Source organism: Lacerta agilis, chromosome 11 (assembly GCF_009819535.1).
Source record: "Lacerta agilis isolate rLacAgi1 chromosome 11, rLacAgi1.pri, whole genome shotgun sequence".
Taxonomy (NCBI): Eukaryota; Metazoa; Chordata; class Lepidosauria; order Squamata; family Lacertidae; genus Lacerta; species Lacerta agilis.
The window spans coordinates 35,625,891-35,647,351 of NC_046322.1; the positions used below are offsets into that span (position 1 = coordinate 35,625,891).

Genomic DNA, 21,461 nt, shown 5'->3' on the forward strand with positions numbered 1-21,461 from the left:
TCAAAGAAAACCAGAAACCATCTTCTCCTCCCACATACATTTAAGGCAACACTGTTATACCCACTTACTTGGGAGTAAGCCCAATTAAGGTAAAAGGTAAATGGGTAAAGGACCCCTGGATGGTTAAGTCCAGTCAAAGGCGACGATGGGGTGTGGCGCTGATCTCGCTTCAGGCCAAGAGAGCTAGTGTTTGTCCACAAACAGCTTTCTGGGTCATGTGGCCAGCATAACTAAACCGCTTCTGGTGCAACGGAACACCATAACCGAAGCCAGAGCGCATGGAAACACCATTTACCTTCCCACTGCAACGGTACCTATTTATCTACTTGCACTGGTATGCTGGTATGCTAGATTGGCAGAAGCTGGGACAGAGTAATGGGAGCTCACCCCAGTGTGCGGATTCGAACTTCCAACTTTCCGATCAGCAAGCCCAAGAGGCTCAGTGGTTTAGACCACAGTGCCACCCACGTCCCTTTTAAGCCCAATTAAGCTCAATGTGATTGATTCTGAGTGGACATATTCAGGAATACACTATGTGTAAAACAGGGCTTGTATGATACCTCTTGAAACTGTTCTCAAGCTGCCATTAAAAAATGTTTGACTACGCGATATAGCTAGAGGGATTTTAAAGATTTATTACAGTCCACAAATGACAGCCACAGTAAACCTAATGTTTTAGAGTGCAGGACAGAATGCTAAACATCTCACGAAAGCTTTCCCATGTTACCTATTTCCAATTCCAATATACTGCAACAACAAAAATGTAGCCAAGTTTTGAAAAGATGAGTTGGGGTTGCAAAAACTCCAGCACACAAACCTGCAATTTATTTCAAGGGGTAAAAGAAAAACCCACTAAGAAGTGTTGCTCTCTTGAATTTCTAGGCAATTTGGTAAAACTGAACTCTATAAAATAACCTGCAATTTGGACAATTTGGTTTTATATCTGCAGAGGTAGAAAGTGAATCATCATGTATTTGTAGACACTTATTTGAGTACTTAACATCACAACTCCAAATAGCAAACCTACAGTTTGAACGTTGAAATCCCATGCTAATTCACATTAAGGCACTTTTTGCACATTACAATAAAGCTTGTCAGAGAAGCCATTGTCTGAAAGAAACCATGGCTTACCATGAAAGAGCAGCATGCTGGTGCATACTGCTCAAACTGCAGCTAACCTGCTCTTCCCTTTGCCAAGCAAGGAAGAAACAAATCATAGCACTGACTTGGTACTATACTATTGGATTTCCAGACCATAGGTATAGAGTAGCAATGTATGAATAGTGATTTCGATTCGATTTGTGTTTTAATAAAATGTTACGCCTTTACTGGCTACATTAGACTTAAAATTGTGCTCTTGGAAATACATTTCATATATTTATTCTTGGTGTTTTTACCAATATTCAAATTATTGCTCCTGACTACACTTATGCCCTAAGTCCAGGAATGTCATGGCATAATAATGACTCCAAATAAATGCCTGTTTCAGCAGCTAAGCTCTACACAGAACAAATTAGCTGACTAGTTTTCATAACTGTGAAAGATTTTACTATAATAGGACTATAATAGGACTGAAATGTTGCAGTTTGAACACCACAGCACTAGATCCAAAATTCCTTATATTTAATAAATTCTGAGTGAATCCACTGTATGTTTGCATTCTATCAAAATCCCATCTGTACCAATATCATTATACAGAGGGGCCGACCTGGAGCAAGGCATCTGTAGTCAAATGCATCCAAAAACTGATCAGTACCTTTCAATATTTACTGGGGAATAATATATAAAAACCCACCAGAATATGACTTCATTTAATAATGCTCACTGATGGAAACATTGCAAAAGTGATACACTTCCCATTAGGAAAGGGGGGAAGCTACATAATTTGTTTAAATCCACACTTACCCCTTCCCGTTGCTGTTCTTTTGGTGTCAGCAATACAGACAATAATATAGTTCCAAGATCTTGGTCAGCGTAATGTGGATCCTTGAGACTCAACGTAACTTCAGTTGACCTAGGAAACCAAGTTTAGAAACGGAAAATAAAAATAAAAGTTTCATCATATTGCCTCCATTAGGTCATACAGTTTAAAAAGGGACAATAATAATGTGCCTGTTGCCACCTTCTGCCTGTAAACTATCAGCTAGGGTTGCAAAACTACTAAGGGGGGAAAGCAGAAGTTCCATGCAATACACAGCACTTGATCTCCATCCTCTCTGGATTCAAAAGGAGGTGGGGGGCTTCACTGCATCTCAACTATGTTTGGTGGAGACAGCAAGAAGACCATTATGCAGGAGAAGCTGCAACTCTACCTCCCTTGTTTCAGACAGCTGCCACTACTTCCAGGAGCACATCCCTGACCAGAGACCTTCTAGGGAAAGAGAGCAAGAACAAGGCTTTTTGTGAATTTGGACAGCCTGCAGAGCACCTTGGTCCAAAGCATGCTCTTTCCGAAAACTGAACTTACAGTCCAAACCTAATCTTGTGGCCAGTTCATACCCCTAATATACACACACATAGGTATAGAGAAAAATGGAGCAAGATGGCAATGAAACGATGGGTCTATGAAAATTCATTTAAAAAAAAAATGTATGGGGTGTCCATTCATAACAGAAGTAACTAGTGATAACACCGTCAGTGTAGCATTGCTTAGATCTTTGTCTCCAATCTTGTCCAAAACGCCATTATCTACCTTAGTAGCTTTACAACACGATACCTATTTTGCTCAAGTGAGCCGAGATCCAAAAACGCTGATCCCATGAAGTCATCTTGAAGCCCAAAATCATAATCAAAGACCTAAGGTGGACAAAAGAAATAGCATTTCTCAATGTTGGGGATTCCATTAACAATTATTTGAGAATATTAGCAAAAGCAAACATTATACAACGTAACGCATCAACCCTGCCTGTAACAGGTGAAACTCGAAAAATTAGAATATTATGGAAAGGTTCCTTTCTTTAAGTAATTCAACTTAAAAGGTGAAACTAATATATGAGATAGACTCATGACATGCAAAGCGAGATATGTCAAGCCTTTATTTGTTATAATTGTGATGATTATGGCATGCAGCTGATGAGAACCCCAAATCAACAATTTCAACTTTGGGGTTTTCATCAGCTGTACACCATAATCATCACAATTATAACAAACAAAGGCTTGACATATCTCGCTTTGCATGTCATGAGTCTATCTCATATATTAAACTCCAGTAGCTAATGAAAACAATTGCTTACATAAATGGACTTTTCCACGATATTCAAATTTTTCGAGTTTCACCTGTAGATATCAATGACTTTTAACCATGAAGGCTATGTTCTACCTCTACTATCAGAAGCATTTTCTGGGACTCACAAGTGGGAAGAGTGCTGTTGCGTTCAGGTCCTGCTTGGGGGGGTTCCATAGGCATTGGGACTTGATGAGCCATTTGCCTGATCCTGCAGGCTTTTCTTATATACTTATACAAGGAGATCCTCTGGTGGAATATCCCAACTACAAAATCAGTGATGTCTCAAACTGTTTTGGACATTAGGTCTATTTGCATACTGTCCTCATTAGGGTTTACATTTCTATTTTGCCATTCCCTTTTATGTCTGTATAGCACAACACTGGCCTATGTTTCAAAGAATGTACCAAATATTTGAGTTCTGAACAGTTATGAGAATTGGCAAGGCACAACATTATAAATTTCGTAAGCATTTTTATGTTTCCATAACTTGAATTTCCATTATGGCAATATCAAGCGGTATAACATTCCACTGAAAAACTACAGCACTGTGTGGAGTGATACAACAACATTGTACTTAACTGTTTTTAAGGAGAATCACATGTAGCTCACCTTTATGTACAGTTGTTCCCTTAAATGTTCAATCATGATTGAAGTCTTTTCTTCCCATACAGGGTTAAGATTCTTATGGATAGTTTTGCTTCTAAACACTTCTTTTCCACCAATTTTAAACTTGACATATGGATCACTTGTCCCTGAAACAAAAATCAAGATTATGTATGACAACTGCATGATTTCTGGAAGTCATAAAGAAAAATCTTAAAACAAAATGGCAATCCTTATCTTTTTAGAAAACTAGCAAGTGCAGCAGCAGCAGATGATGATGATAACAACAACAACAACAACAACAACAATTTATATGCCACCCATCTGACTGGGTTGCCACAGCCACTCCTGGCAGCTTCCAACTATTTATAAAACCACAGTAAAGCATCAATCATTAAAAAATTTCCCTATAGAGGCATGCCTTTAGATGTCTCCTAAAAGTCAGATAGTTGTTTATTTCCTTGACATCTGACAGGAGGGCGTTCCACAGGGCAGGCCCTCTGCCTGGCTTCCAGGAACCTCACTTCTCATAATGAGGGAACTTCCAGAATATAGACCCAAGTAAAACTACATATTAAGTGTACGGCTTTCACTGTGTGACTTTGTCTATAAAATGCTAAATTCTAGATTTAAGGACTTGCACCTAAGAGACATTTAACAAGTATACCCTATGAATTAAATTACTTGAAACACATTTCCATACTAATTCAAATTGCACATAAGCAGGTTCAGTGAACTAAGTATACTAACTTGAATGCACACACAAAAGGTCTAGCTTTCTAACACTCTACTGTTTTTAAATAGCGCACGTCTTTATCAGCTTGCTACAAAAAGTTACAGCAGCAACAACAGGTCTGGGCACATGGTGGCAGTATTTCCCCGTCATAACAGATACCTCATTTACAGACTACAATCTTGTACAAAGGAGAGGGGGGTTTCTTAATACAACGCTGCATTAAAACAAGACAAGCTATAGTCAACATTAGACCAGCTGCTTTGCATGAAAATTACTGTACCTGCCACAACAAACCTGCTATTCCATCTATGCTAGCATCAAAAAGCTGGGGGGGGGGGCAACATAGTTCCTATCTAAATTACAGGTGTAACATATGTTAATTTAATGTCAATTGCCACTCTTATATCCTTCTCTCTGCATGCTTTAGTTGTGATTCCCGCACTGCAGAGGATTGGACTCGATGATCCTTGGGACCCCTCCCAACTCTACGATTCTATACATATACTCTATAATGCCTACCAAATTATGATCTCCAAGTTCCACTGAACATATCTGCTTGCAAAAAATCATACAGAAGAGAAATGGAAATATCTTGCAGTATGGATTTTTCAATGCAAATAAGCTCTTATTCCAGTCTACGGGGTCGTGGGTCGCACAGTATAAATATGCCAGAGAGAAAGCAACCCAAAGCGCCAAGACATTGTCCCGCTTTTTCTATACCAAGGGAGGCAAGTACATTCCAGCAGCCATAGAAGTTTTCAAGGCAAAACCTCTAGCGCAGCTAACATATGGGGCCCAAATCTGGACGGGGACCCAATGCAATCTTCTTGAAACGGTTCAATCTAACTTTTTAAGACAAATCTTTGCCGTTCCATCATGTGTACCAACTGCAGCATTACGCCTTGAAGCTGGTCTCCCATCTGTGGAAACACAGATCTGGAAAAGAACTCTTAATTATTGGCTCCGCTTAAACCAAAATCCAACAGGACTCTTGCCCCAGGTGATACGGGATGCTCACGAAAGCGCATGGTTCAAAATGGTGAGACTCAAACTTCTATCATGCGGTCTACATGCTCAGCATTTGTTAATGTTGGGCCCCTCTAAAGCAAAAAGCTTAATTGATCAGCGCCTGATGGATATCGAGCAGCAAAACAACTTGGCCAAAACAAAGAAATTTTGTGCATGGTTTGCCCACCTGCCCCCCTCGCACTTCGATGCCCCGGCATCTTATCTGCATAATTTAAATATCCCAAAGTATAGACGTGCTTTTACGTTGGCAAGATTGGACGTATTACCCTCTGCCGTGCTCGAAGGCCGATATCAGAAACTCCCCAGGGAGAAACGACTCTGCCCATGTGGAGACGGAAACTTGGAGACAGTGTCACATGTTCTTCTGACCTGCCCCCTGTACAAAGACCTGAGGAGCGAGATCATTACTCCCCTCCTACTTTCCATCCCAGGTTGCTCATCAGCGGCCGCAATGTTTTATTTGTTAGCGGACCAGAACATCCAGACAACAGAGAAGGTCGCCAGATTTATTGAGAGGGCAATGAGACTAAGGGCCACAATTTGACAGATAACTCGAACGAGGCCACCTCTGAACGGCCTTTTAGCCTGGGGGTTTCATATGATTTATCAGTATTTTTATATATTTGTGTACCTGACTGGTCTTCCTCCAGTATTTTTATCTGTTTTATCTGTATTTTTTAGTCGCAATGGCCTGTTGGCTACGTGAATAAAGTTTGATTTGATTTGATAAGCTCTTAACCTGTAATAAGAATAACACATTTGCCACCTGACATTATGCATCACTTCGTTATCCAACTCAGTTTTCAAAGAACAAAATTATTCCACCTTACTCTATCAACTTCTACAAGACCTTCTCATTGAAGGTTTGTTAAGTGCCACCATCATTTTTATGATTGGTACAATTCCTTCAACATACACCTGAGCTCTCAGATTTCATGCCAATTTTTATACTTCAAATATGCAGTGGTTTATTACTCTCAGAGCAATCGTTTCAAGTTGTCAAATAGAAACCATTGAATAAAATGCAGGTATTTTCTCAATTATATGGGCTGACTTCCAGTGGCAATTGGTTCAGAGGAATAGGAAGGGAAACTGCAGGTTCCAACTGACAGAAATTGATGGGTCCCCAGATACTTGTTCATATTTTAATCCTAACTTATCGCAAAGCAAACTACTACTTGCAGGATAGTAATTTCGCTGCAATGACATCACCTAGGATAAGCATGAAGCCACTTCAAAGGCACACCGTAATAAAACGTGACACAACTGCAGAAGCACAAACCTCTGTAATGGCAAAAAACGCAGTAGAGACTCCAGAGGGGTAAGAAGAAATCAAAACCAACAATTGTAGAAATCATTTATCATACAAAATCACTGTTTGCAAATCAGTTCATCCCTATCATCAATTATTTACGTCTACTTTGCTCTCCCAATACGGTATTTGTCTCTCCCACCCACCTCCCTAGAACATTAAGTATCAGTACTGAATGCCTCCATTCAGTATCTTTTTCATCCTATTATATAGCCAAATGATTCAGGAGAACAGGAGGGTTTGCTAACTTTGCCCATTATGCATCCATGTTTTCTTCCTTTTTGTCTTCTAACCATCTAGCCAAGCATTACTACTGCATCACCCATCTCACACCAATGCTAATTATCATAGTGCCTCTTAAGTACTTCTGATGTACCCTACTCTGTCATTTGAAGGATATCCAGCTTCCATTATAGGTAAGCAAAGTCACATCTGCAGGTTATTGATTAAGTCTTTTTAGCAGGTAGACGGGGAAATTTGGTGGTAATTTCCATGCACGATAAGCATCTCTCTTATCTTCCTCTGCTCTCAGGGGAAGGTCTACCAATCCCCACTCCTAAAATAGTGTCAGTTCCCTTCTACCTGACTTGGTGTCTGGCAGGAATCAACCAGCTGCCTGTCCAAACCAATATGGGTAATAAATCCTTAAAAATAGTAGCCATATTGCTTTGTCCCTCTCAAACTCCCAACCTGCAACTGATGTTTGAAGCTGCCTGCACCAGAGAAGAGCACAGTGTAAATTCTGCAGTGTTAGATTGGATTAAGTGTAGGATTAGTTAGACTGGTATCGTGGTGTAGTGTTTTATTTCAATTCTGAACTGGCTACCTGCAATTCCCTGCCCCGCATCCCTTTTCCATATGCTCCTTTTAAAGAAAATGCTGAATTGGAGTTATGGGCTATAGCAGTTTCTGAATACAGTATGCTCAAAGGCTTGTTAACTCTCCACATGGCTTAGGCTACTGGTACCATGCTACGAATTGTTAAAGGGCCTGGGAAAGCGGAAAGGAGGCAGTGGGAGTTGCCATGCCAGAGACCTGGAAATTCAGCTGGCTGTTCCTGCATTATTGAGAAGACACTTGGAGTCCCACACCCCTGTCCCTAGGTGACCCATACGCTGGTGGTGGCAGCAAAGAGAAAGGATGGCATTAGGTTCCCTAGGGCTATGAGACTACCCTACAGAGTTGGTGCTGGGGTGGGGAACCACTTTACAATTAACACTCAGTCCCACAGCTCAGATCTTTGTTGTTGTTGTTGTTGTTGTTCAGTCGTGTCCGACTCTTCGTGACCCCATGGACCAGAGCACGCCAGGCACCCCTATCCTTCACTGCCTCCCGCAGTTTGGCCAAACTCATGCTAGTCGCTTCGAGAACACTGTCCAACCATCTCATCCTCTGTCGTCCCCTTTTCCTTGTGCCCTCCATCTTTCCCAACATCAGGGTCTTTTCCAGGCTCCTTCATGGATCACTGCCTTGTCGTGGCAAAGGGGCTTGAATAACTCAGGGAAGCTATGAGCTATGCCATGCAGGGCCACCCAAGATGGACAGGTCATAGCGGAGAGTTTAGACTAAATGTGATCCACCTGGAGAAGGAACTGGCAAACCACTCCAGTATCCCTGCCAAGAAAACTCCATGGACAAAGAGCTCAGATCTAAACACTGCTAATATATGTGTGTGTGTGTGTGTGTGTTTTCATTTACTAGGCAGTCTGGCAGGCCCTGTAATGAGATTACGCATTAAAAAAAGCAAAGCACTGCCTTTTCAGCATTCACAAAATAATGCTTTCAGTGCCACACAACGAGGGTCAGCAATAAATCTGTTTGAGGTAATTTGTTATTTGCTGCAATACAGATAAAAAGTGATTCAGAATGTGTTAAGAATATTATGATGACTAGACTATCACATTGAATTATTCCTCATTATATGCCCAAATCATTATCTCTGAAGCAAATGAAACCTAGAGCACCAGGATTATCTGACTACCACTCAAAGGAGATTTACTGTTTTTGTTCAAGGAGTTCTTTACATAAGATTTTACATATTCACAAGTAATGTTTTGCATGCCTGTGACATTCGGAAAATCCAAGGCTACAGAGACAAACATTAATAGCTTTTCCATTTTAATAGCAATTCAGAGGGCTACTGTGGTTTCAAGACAGATGTTATTAACAAAATAAAATCCAGAAGTAAGACTCAAAGCAGCAGTTTCTTCCCGACTTCACAGTGGTACTCAATGCCAAGTAGGAGAGTTAAGCAAATAGCATTTGAAGTTTTCAGTCTTGGCACACCACCTCACTCCATCACTTTCCAGTTACATTTCAGGCACCCAGGTGCGGAGCACTTTTAACTTTCTCCAGGTGGTAATGGTGGCAGAATAGCTAGCAAGCAAGGGTCAGGGCATCAGGGTCTGGCTAGACACTGAGGATACTGGATGCTGATGACTGGGCACCAGGACAGGCAGAGTTGGAGTCTGACTTGGAAGAAGGGATCAGTGATCTGGGGGAGCCTTTAACAGCCAGGAAATGAAAGTCAGAGGCAGGAGAAGATGCAGGATCGGAGAATGAAGAAAAGGTGCAGGAGGAGGGAGAGATAGCTCAGGATTGGAGAATGAAGAAAAGGTGCAGAAGGAGGGAGAGATAGCTCAGGCTGGTGTAGAGTCAAGACAGAAGGGGGGTGTTATTCCAAAGAAAGATGATTACAAAGTACCGGTAAGATAGCAATGCAAGAGTCATATTACTATATATAATCAAATGCAAACAAGACAGTAAAAAAATCCTGAAGTGGTAAATGCAGGGATGCCTAAGCTTTTTGGCCTAAATTCAAGTAATAAATTGACGCAGCAAAATAAATACTATTCAGGACCATCTAAAAAGGGGCTAATATTTTCTGTGGTGAGTTAGCTTCTTCCCAGCACATATTCAGCCTGTATCTGAAAGTACAGTATCAAATCTTCCTATGAATTCCAGAATTTAAATTTAGTTCATATTTAAATTTCAACAGGGAGCAATCTTGATTATTAACCTTTATATTTCTTTTCGTTGTTTCATATAACCAAAGGTTTCCATCATCACAGAGCCTTCAACATACAAGGTTGGATTAAAAAATGCCCTCCATTAGTCAGAAAACAAGGAGCTTTTGATTCAACCTAATTAGTTTGAATGCAAGTAGAAGCCTTTACATAATTGTGGGGAACTGGCACTGTTGCAGGGGCCAAATAATAACTGTTCCACGTTTGCAAGAACTCAGTCTTTCTATGTGGCAGCACCTACACTTTGGAATTCCCTGCCTATCAGTATCAGGCCTTCTTTGTTGTTGTTGTTCAGTCGTTCATTCGTGTCCGACTCTTCGTGACCCCATGGACCAGAGCACGTCAGGCACACCTATCTTTCACTGCCTCCTGCAGTTTGGCCAAACTCATGCTAGTTGCTTCGAGAACACTGTCCAACCATCTCATCATCTGTCGTCCCTTTCTCCTTGTGCCCTCCATCTTTCCCAACACCAGGGTCTTTTCTAGGGAGTCTTCTCTTCTCATGAGGTGGCCAAAGTACTGGCCTTCTTACTACCTGCTAAAAATGTTTTAGTTTAGACAAGCCTACCCAAATATTTAGACAGTTGGTGCAAGTTTTAATCTGTTTGTAGTCTATTGTTATTTTAACTTTTTGAAAGTTGTAAATTGTTGCTGCTAATTCTTCTAATTGATAGTTTTATCGTTTTACCTTTTTTGTAAACTCCTTTGAGGGAATTTTTTTTACACTCAAGTGTAAATTGTATGAAATAAATAAATAAGGAGCTGCTTCATCATAGGCTAAGGTGCACTTTAAGATATTACAAGGCTTTATGTTGGTTTTGGTGCAACAGACCAACAAAGCTTCTCCGCTGGAGATTGTTACAAGCGTAGCATGTTCAGTGCACAAATATTAAAATAAAAATATATAAAATTTAATCAAGGGAGGTTAACCTTTCCAGCCTCTGCAGAGTGTTTTATGTAAAAACAGTGTTTGATCAACATATTCTTACCTCTTCGATCACGAGCTGCTAGATTATGACCTCTTTTTAATGTAATGTCCAACTGATACATTCCGGGTTCAGCCAGAGGCAATTCTGCATTACTACTTCCAGTAGGATTGACTCTCTAAAGAACAAAGGAAATACATATATGATGCCCAACGTTATTAATCTGATTTGCCATTTTGCGAAGTTATGTATTCATGTAACTATTTATAATTCATCTTAATAAGTTATGTACCAATACTGCAGTTTCTAAGCAGTGTACAAAAGGGATTTCTCATACGCCATAAAGTCAGTTAAAATGAAAAATAAGATCAGGGAGGCAGAACTCACATAAAATGCCTGCTGAAATAAAAATATATCTTCACCAAGCACCGGAAGGTCAACAGGAAGAGGGCCTGGCTGAGCTCAACCAAGAGGGAGTGCCACATAATTAGCTGTACAGTACTGAGCACACACATCCTGATGAATATGAGCCATGTGTCTGAGCCATGGGGGACCACTAGAAATGACTAGAAAGTGATATAAAGCATTGAGTAGTCCTTAGGGTATCATGGACCCTTGTAAATGAATACGAGAACCTTTAACTTGGCCCTATAGTGTATGGCTGCCAGTGCAAACTTTTAAGCACTGGCACTATGTGCTGGTGATAGACTGCTCCCACCAATGCTCTAGTTTCAGCATTTTGCACCAGCTGTAGCTTTCAAACAAGGCCTCTCGCCGTTTGGCCAAACTCATGTTAGTAGCTTCGAGAACACTGTCCAACCATCTCATCCTCTGTCGTCCCCTTCTCCTTGTGCCCTCCATCTTTCCCAACATCAGGGTCTTTTCTAGGGAGTCTTCCCTTCTCATGAGGTGGCCAAAGTACTGGAGCCTCAACTTCAGGATCTGTCCTTCTAGTGAGCACTCAGGGCTGATTTCTTTGAGAATGGATAGGTTTGATCTTCTTGCAGTCCATGGGACTCTCAAGAGTCTCCTCCAGCACCATAATTCAAAAGCATCAATTCTTCGGCGATCAGCCTTCTTGATGGTCCAGCTCTCACTTCCGTACATTTCCGTACGGAAATGCACACATTAATGCACACATTAAGATACCCAGAAAAGTATAAAACTCTAAGCCTCTGGCCTTAAGTTTGCTGCTCCAATACAATGTGGTCTAATTTGGTTTTATACCAAACCACTGATTAGACATTACATGAAGAAGCCACAGAGAGTGTCTTGAGCTTGGACGTATGTCCTCCGCCCTTCTTCTCCAGTGCAGAATCATTCACTTCTGTTTTAAAGTAACTGAAGTTTACCGGTACTTTGTCACCCAACCTCTTAAAAGCTGTGGTTAGCTATGTTTAATGGAAGCCAACCACAGAACATAATCTGTGAGGCTGGTTTGTTTCCACTAGTTATCTGAACCACATATTAGGGTTCAGGCAACAGCAATTAATCTAAAACTGAAGAAGAAATTCCTGTGGCTGCACCAGAGGAGGGGAGGATTGAAGTGTGTGAGTTAGACCTCTAAGCTTTTTCCCATAACAACAAAGTATGGTTTACATCTGAATGCAGTCACAGTTTTCATATAGAGACAACAAAGCATGGTCAGATATACTACCACTCGGCACAGGAAGTTAATTCATCTGCTAACTTTGCAAAGGGGAAAGAACCCAGGTTAAAATTACTTCAGCTTGCTCACCAATCATAGGCTAAACCAATTAGAGTTCCTTTGGACTGGACATGAAAAAAACTCAATTTAATTTTAAAGCAAGCACTCCCAGTTCCTCCTTGCAGCTATGCCGGAGAGGAGGGGAGCTTGCAAACCCAAGGCCAGTACCAGAAACACTAATCCAAAGTTTAACATTACGTCTCGACCAGGCTATTAAGTTAGTCAGTACTCATTAGGTGAAAATGGCATTTAAAATTAAAACTACTTCATTGAACTTATATATGTATATATTTATAAAAATCTGGTTAGACAAGATACAAGTAGAATTTTTTTAATACTGTGTGTACTAAAACTATGATTTCTGTTCACCATGCAGCTTTCAAATGATGTGCCAAGATTATATATAAGTATGATTGCCTTGGTGACAACAGCAATCAACATGCTAGCCAGGAAACCTATGTCTGACCCACTGCCTGCTAGCTATGTACCTTGCAGTAATAAATGCTATTGTTTACAAGTTGTTATCACTATAGGAGGGCATCAGAAACAACATTGTAATATAAAATGACATAAGGTAGTCTTGACTTGTTTGTTTCATAGCATTGTGAGAATTGCATATCAAAAGTAGTAACAGTACACAGCCAACATATCATTAGACATATTCAACATTATATTGCAGTTTTGCAGAAGATCAACAATAAAAAGAATCCAATGAAACATCTGCTGAAGTTTAAATGCCATTTCAGCAAGTACACTGAGCACTCCAAAATTCTATATAAATGTTAATTGTACCATTTAAGGTCTCTTATGGAGGGTACATGGACTTTAGCTGGCTTTAGCAGCCAACCAAAATGTGTGATTACCAGGACAATGTCCTTCTTCCAAGGGGTGGAGCCCTGATTTTGATCTCACACAGAACTTCCTAAAGATAGAGCAAGGTGAGAACAAAACCCTTGGCTTCCCTCTCCAGTTCTAGGCCTAAGGCTGGGATGGGAAGTGAGGGATAGCACAAAATATCCAAGAAGAATAATTAACTCCCAGTCAAGCAATTTAGGTGTAATGTGCAAATTACTCAAGTCACACCTAGCATGGTCTTCAGATCCAGGAAGCTACAAATGTATTTAAAATCTTTTTTAAAATTCACAATACTAGAGTTTATAAGACTACTTTGATTACTTGAATATAATTTCTGAATTCGCATTCAGAAGCAACTTAATTTTGTTATAGTCCTGCTATAAATTATATATATTTTTATAAAATGAATTTTAAGGATTATTAAGCAATTCTACACTTGATTGATAACCAAGGTTTTTTGTCACATTTTCTATTGGTTTAAACGTTGAATTCCTGTATTTAGTTCAGGCTGTCCAACAAGCTATCATGTATACTTACGGCACAGACTGGCTAGGTCCAGTTTTCAATATCCTTTTCCAAACATGGCAATGCTATTCCTCCCACTCATTTCAATGATATAAAAGTACTTCTTGAAATTTTTAATTCTTATTAAAAATATAATTTCAAAAATACATTCAAATTAAAACTTATTCCAAAGGTGTGAGGTTTGAACTATACACACCACAGTACCAAACTAAAATGATGAACACGGGACTCATTCAAGGCAGTGTGGATTATTCTCTCAAACAAGGATGCATTAACCATATCTTGGCTATCCACATGGTCAGCATCCCTCACAATATGCATGAACAAGTCAGCAGGGCTCTTTTTTAAAAGAAAGGGGAAAAAAGAGCAGTCAAAAATAACATTTGGCCAGTTCAAAAATCCTGGTCAAGCAATAATTATATTATATTATGTCATGTGATGTGGAAGGCAACTTAAGTAGTTTAGGTCCTGCAGATGTTGTTGGACTATAATTCCCATCATCCCTGATAACCAGCCATGCTAGCTGGGCTCGTGGTAGTTGAGAGAGCCACAGGCTAGTCATCCCTGATCTAAAGTGCTTGATCATAGAGAATAAACAGTGTCTATTACAATTAAGGGCACATTCAAGTTCAACAATAATTAGGTGAGGAGTGGAGAAGGGACAGAGCAACTATTAAGTAGGGTCTGGAAAGAGAAAGTGGTTGATTCAACTGAAAGATACTCGGAGTCCAGTGTGATTTTCATGCTCTTTATTCAGCTCATAGTAGTGAGGAATGTAGTTCCCCCAAAACGTTTGCTTTATATACACTATTTACACAATGGGCCCCACGTGATTGGCTAATTCTGGGATACTCCTGTATGCCAATCAGAGTGCGGATTCACTTCCACCTGGAGCTGGATTGGATGACTCCTGCAGACCAATCAGACTGCTGCAATCTCAATCCTATTGTTCTGGGACCAATCAGATTGCTGCAATCTCAATCCTATTGTTCTGGGACCAGTCAGACTGCTGCAATCTCAATCCTATTGTTCTAGGACCAATCAGACTGCTGCAGTTTGGATCCTATTCAACTCAGTACATAACATCAACACAACACTCCAAGTCCTTCCAGCTCACGCTAGAAGGAAGTGGTGGGCAAGTGTTGTGTAGTGGTTTAAAGTGGTAGACTTGTAATCTGGGGAACCGGGTTCGTGCCTACGCTCCTCCACATGCAGCTGCTGGGTGACCTTGGGCTAGTCACACTTCTCTGAAGTCTCTCAGCCCCACTCACCTCACAGAGTGTTTGTTGTAGGGGAGGAAGGGAAAGAAGAATGTTAGCCACTTTGAGACTCCTTCGGGTGCAGGAATCTTTTTTTAAAAAAAATAAAAAATGAGTTCAACCACTTAGCAAAACTATAGCACATTGCAGGGCCAGCCAAGGACAGCACACGTTACATAGGGTTCTGAAACCATATTTTATTTTTCTTCCTAGTTTGACTGGAAGTGGAGTTAAATTCCAGCTCACCGGAGGCACAGTTCTGCTGGGTCAACTGATCAGAAACAGATGCATAACCAAAGACTTATCAGTTACAGCACAAATGTGAGCATTCAATCTGATAATATTGTCATGCTGGCCTGGACATCTGTTGCGGACTGCTGCTTGACAAACATGCAGTGCCATGGCACTTCCTGGTGCTGTTTGCTAGGGCCTCATAGCAGCAACATAAAGCGGTCGCTTACCATACTTGACTCATAGATGCAACTTGCATTAACAGTTCAGCAACATTTGCACTTCGGCCACACTGTCACAGTCCTGGATAGAAGTTTGAAAAATGGGGGGTGGGGCATGCCAGTAATTTGTGGCTCTCAGATGTTACTGGACTCCAACTGTGAGGGTTCGTCTACACTTCTGCTTGTCCCAACACTTTCAACTAGGGAAAATTGGCTGTTTACTGCTGAACCAGAACAAACATTGATTGGCATTTGTTTCGATTTGGCAGTAAACAGTAGGTTTTCCCAGGGACAAACAAAAAACCACTTGGATCTGTGCCTATAAAGCAGACAACAAGTGGGAAACCTCTTGGACCTATACTTTCTAGGCAAGTGGAAGTGTGGCCGAACCCTGAATAATCATAGCCAACACAGTATCTGGTCAGGGAGGGTGAGAGTTGTGGTACAAAAACATCTAGAGGACCAAGTATCCTCCACCCCTGGTATATTCTATTCCAGGGGCTCAGAATGAGTTACAGAAGGCTTTAGTAATTAAGCCCCTTTTCGTCAGGTTTTAATAACTTCTGTTCCCCATTTGCCCCTTCTGTGAAGCAGACAACCAAGGCAGCTAATATAAAATTGATGCTAGGCCCCCAGATTGCAGGTACCCCTCTATCTATTCCATCATATCCTCATCTATGTTGTGTGTTCCCAGTACTGAGAAGTTTCAGAGGCATCACTTTATCAAATATTTGTAATACTTGTTTTAATTAGAAGTATAAGAGCAGAGTGTTAAGTAGAGATGTAGAAGTACCTGCCGATTGTCCAAGGTGGGTAATGCAGTGAGCATACATAGGTAAATGATGCACACACAAAAAGACGTTAGTTCAATATTGATAAGCAGAAACTAACAATAGTAACATACATTCCCCCATCTCGAGTTCACCTAGATACGACTGGCGAGCAGGGAGGACTAACACCATTCGAATGGGAAGACTTGAGAATTAAAATAACACTTAATCCATATCTCTTTCAGTTGTTATCACTTACTGGAAAATATCAGTCACAATCCCAAAGTTTAAGAAATGCAGCTGACATGGATACTGAAGCATGATTATCCTGAAACATACATTCCAAACATATTCCAAACAGTATGATAGTCTGTTGCCTTTGCTGGAGCCTTCACTAAGTTTATTATAAAAGTCCTTCTTTCTGCCATGGTAAAGTGTCACAGCTGTGGAAACCAAGATTCATAAGTTAAAGCCTTTGCTGTCCTCCACTTCCTAGCGACTTCCATTCTAGCAGCAACTAACATGAAGAAGATCAAAGGTCTATAACGCAAAGTCAGTACCCATTGTATAAAGCTTAACTAATTATTTCCTAAATTCACTATGGATATCCTTATTAGAAACTAGTATGTGGGAAGACATTACTTCTCCCTTTGTTGTTGCTCACTTTTTGTTTCCTGACATGTTCTGCTCCTGCTCAAGTTGTATCGTTTGATAGTTCATTTGATAATTTTTCAATGAGGGTGACTTGGGTCAAAAAAACAATATACAACAAGAAGTTCCCATGCCAGTAAGATGTGCAAAATGTAGCAACTGAGGCTGTTATCATAGCAATCCTCTTACAGATGATAATATCACATTATCAGTTCAATGGCACCCAAGCCCCAAACCAATGATGCATGATCCACATGAACAGCTGAGCTTTTGATGAGCTTTGTCAAAGCAATGAGCTGTTTAATTCACACCCACCCCATACTTTAATCACACTTCAGCATGAGAAAACAGAATTTGGCCATATACACAATCCTTTGCATGTGTTTAACTGCATCAGAGCCATAAAGAAATCCTGAATGCTCAAACAAAGCTGAGTTTAGAACAGTCTCGGAATTATTACCCCAATCTGATAGCTACTTCTAGTTAACTTATCAAGTTAAAAAAAATAATGGTTCTGAATTAATCTTAATTGGCAATGGTTTTTTAAAAGGCAAGCAGTCAGAACTGTAGAACTCACTATGAATATCTGATTCATCTAGAAAATCAGTATGATTATTCTGTCATTGTTACATTTCAGAATAAAGCTTCATTAAAGGTGTGCATCCCTCTCTTCTTCAAACCTACTTATATGCTCTAGTGATTTTTGCAGACATGCTTAGCTGAATTCTACTAATATCTTCCAAAACCAAAAATCTTAGTAGTCTTAGGTCTACGGTATTAGAAAGTCAAACTAGCAAAAATATTTTTAAAACATCCAGCAGCTAAGTTTGTATACACCTTGAAAAAACTCAAATTCTCCTCTTGCCTATAAAGTAGTCAGTAGCATATGTTTAGATTTTGCAAGTAAACTGTAGACATCTGAGAAGCTTGTTTTGTTTCAGCACTGCTAGTAATCAGCTCAATAAAAGGCTTAGTATCTATACCTGATACCAACTTCATATACAGTATCTTGCACATGTCTATTCAGAAGAAAGACACACCAATAGGGCTTATTTCCAGGCTAAGTGCGATATAGGACTGCAGCCTTTTTTGTTGTTGCATTTAAATAATAATAATCCTAGTGATTTCAACTCTCTCAGCAAATACAGATGAGATACGATTTGAAGTATCACTATTTTATAGCAGCAAGAACTCTTACATCTCTGTGCAAATAATGTTAACTGACAACCTTTTAAATCAATACATTTGAAGCCAGATGTAATACTGAAAAGCTCTTTTAAAAAGTATATAGTAGAAAATAGGTTTCACGTGGTTCTCTTAAGAGACTTAATAACTATGAAAACATTTAAATTGTTATAATTTTTCCACAGATGTAGCACCTTTAGGTCTTTTGTTTTTATAATTACTTTTTTAAAAAAACCAAGAACATGTAAGATGTACCCAATTAATCCCTAAATATAACCTTGTTAGAATCACTAGCAACAGATTAAAGTAGGAGGGAAGGAAAGGAAAAATTACCTTATTGTTCTCAAATGGCAACATGTTCCCTGTTTTCAGTTTGGAGAATCAAACAATGATGTTTGGACTTCAACATCCATCTATCAACACTTAAAATTACTCCTATAAATGAGTTATCCCCCAACGATACTGTTTGCCTCCATCTAGCAGCAGTGACTTCTTAGCACACAGCTTGCTGCTCTGAACTGCAGTCACTGGGAGGGACTGTAAAAGGAAACCATAGAGTGCGAATACAGTTGCTTCACAGCTTTAAAAGGATATGACTCACGAATCTAATCTCCCATCTCACTGTACTACATCTTTTAGCGTCTCCAAACACTGAACATGAGATGCCGACCAGTTTTGTTGGATGTTTTCAACAAGTGGGCAAGAACACAATATTTCTTTTCAAAATGGTTAATATTCACATAAATATTCACATAAATATTCAACAGGCAGAAGTCACAAGACACAGTATATCCTACCACTAACACATATAGCAGCCAGATTGTAGTCCATACAGGCACATAGATCCCCAGGTCACCTGGCCCTTAGTCTTCCACAGTATGGTGACAAAAATACAGTACTTGTTTAAATTACAGTGATTTCTAAATTTGCAGCTATACATCCAAGTTAACATAAGCATGTTTTATGCAAATCTGTGTTCCATTTTCTGGCAGCGTTAAGTTCCCAACCTGCAATTACCAGAATGGTAGCGATAAAGACAACTGTGTGAACTACCCATTTTAAGGTTGAAGAGCAAGGTTAAATTATATATATTCCAGAAATAAATTCACAAATGCATCTCTTATTAGAGGAATGCAAGGCAATCTAAGGTTTCTCCATTAAAAGCTTTCTCCACCTTTCCATCTTTCAGACCTGGTGCGGATGTAATATTCCTATTAACTATGGTAACAGTGAAAGCAGACATCTTCCTACTTCTGCTCCTCTGTCATGGAACTCTCTTAAGTCAGCATAAACCTATGTCTGCACCAACGCAAGTGCTTTTAAAAATAAAAAATAAAAAGGTACTGGTACTCAGCATGAAGTTGTTACACTTTAAACATTTTCGGGGGGGGGGGAGAAGGTGCTGTACCCTTGAGTACCCCCAGAAAAAATGCACTGACCAACACCTACCATTTGTGGCACCCACTCCACAGAATGACCACCCATTACAGGCAATGCTAGTTCTTGATTTCAGTCTTCTAAAACAGCATCAGCGGAATTGTTGATTGACAACATGATAAAAGTGCACCAGGCTGCTTTTGGTACAAAAGAGGGCATGTATGCTTAAGATTCATAAACCAACTTGTTAGGTTGGCTACCTTCCAAATAGATATTTAAAACACAAAAAATAAACAAGTTGCACGCATGATACAATACAAAAACACAAAAGTCATAAACCCAACTATCATGAAAAATAATTAGAACAGCATAAAAGGTAAAGGGACCCCTGACCATTAGGTCCAGTTGCGGACGACTCTGGGGTTGCGGCGCTCATCTCGCTTTATTGGCCGAGGGAGCTGGCATACAGCTTCTGGGTCATGTGGCTGGCATGACTAAGCCACTTCTGGCGAACCAGAGCAGTGCACAGAAACGCTGTTTACCTTCCCGCCGGAGTGGTACCTATTTATCTACTTGCACTTTGACATGCTTTTGAACTGCTAGGTTGGCAGGAGCAGGGACCGAGCAACAGGAGCTCACCCCATCGCAGGGATTCGAACCACCGACTTTCTGATCGACAAGCCCTAGGCTCTGTGGTTTAACCCATAGCGCCACCCACGTCCCATGAAAAAATACTAAATACTACTGTTTAAAATCAGCAATGCCTTAAGAATCCAGTTATGTGAGGTGCCATGATGAAAACAACCACTAGAAGGGTTTCTGTAATTTTCAGTTCTACAGTGGTACCTTGGTTTACAATCATTATCCTTTCCGGAGGTCCGTTTGTAAACCAAAACAGGTTGTAACCCAAGGCGTGCTTTCGCAATGGGGCCTCCAAAAACAATTTGTTCGTAATCCCCCAAAAAGGGGTTGCAATCCAAAAAAAGGTTGCAAACCAGGACATGCAGTTCTGCGTTTGATGTGTTTGTAATCCAAAATGTATGCAAACCAAGGTACCACCGTAAATTGTCCTTCTTGAGTTTCTGTAGAGGCTTGCTTATTGAACCAGCAAAAGTTACACATAATGCTATTTTTTCTAGATAAATAGGTGCCAAAACTCACCATGAACACCTCCCTTGTTCTTTTATAATGGCAGTGAGAATTCCCATAAGTTCTGACTGGGGAAAAAAACCTGGCTACACACACAAAATTCCATTCTGTAACTACATAATAAAGACTGTTCCTGTTACTAATTGCCTAACATTATGTTTCAACTATACTACAAAAAACTTTTTGGGCAAAATAATACCCCCCCCCCAAAAGGCCCCTGAAATAAATGAGCCTCTGCTGTTCACTTAATGGCCTGCAAAGAAGGAGTGTTGCTGGGAAAGACTTCCATAGTTGAGAAGGCCCTGTCTTGTGCATGCAAGTCTAGACAGCAACATGCCGAAGAGACAGCAATCTTTTGGAGGGAGAGAAATGCACCAATCTGAAAAAGCCTAACTTTAATCCAACTCTGGTGTTGAAACACTCACCCAAACAAAAACTCTGTGGTTTATATTCATAGTTCTGAGGACTTTGTTCCATCAGTGCAAACATTTCTGCTTGCCCGATGGAACAATTTCCCCTTTCCTTCCCCTGCACAAGGTTCTAGGGCAGTGGTGGCGAACCTGTGGCACGTGTGCCAGACTTGGCATGCAGAGCCCTCACTGCTGGCACGAGCGCCATCGGCCCATCCGTGCTGTTGTTGTTTTTTCCCCATTTTCTCTCCCCCCCCCCCCC

General features: G+C 40.3%; 1 protein-coding gene across 5 annotated transcripts in view; it reads right to left on the reverse strand.

Annotated features, from left to right (window-relative positions):
• The window catches only part of MCTP1 (multiple C2 and transmembrane domain containing 1), a 170,493-nt gene that overhangs the window by 108,584 nt on the left and 40,448 nt on the right, over positions 1 to 21,461 (reverse strand). For 2 of the 5 annotated variants that reach the window (XM_033163778.1, XM_033163776.1), the window contains exons 2-5: positions 10,922 to 11,036; positions 3,836 to 3,978; positions 2,717 to 2,796; positions 1,906 to 2,014 (exon numbers count right to left, since the gene is read on the reverse strand). In XM_033163778.1, the coding sequence (XP_033019669.1) occupies positions 1,906 to 2,014; positions 2,717 to 2,796; positions 3,836 to 3,978; positions 10,922 to 10,982 (393 nt within the window). In that variant the 5' untranslated portion in view covers positions 10,983 to 11,036. Of the gene's footprint in view, positions 1 to 1,905; positions 2,015 to 2,716; positions 2,797 to 3,835; positions 3,979 to 10,921; positions 11,037 to 18,596; positions 18,787 to 21,461 lie in introns of those variants that run through there. The other 3 variants (XM_033163775.1, XM_033163777.1, XM_033163780.1) reach the window with 3 other exon arrangements.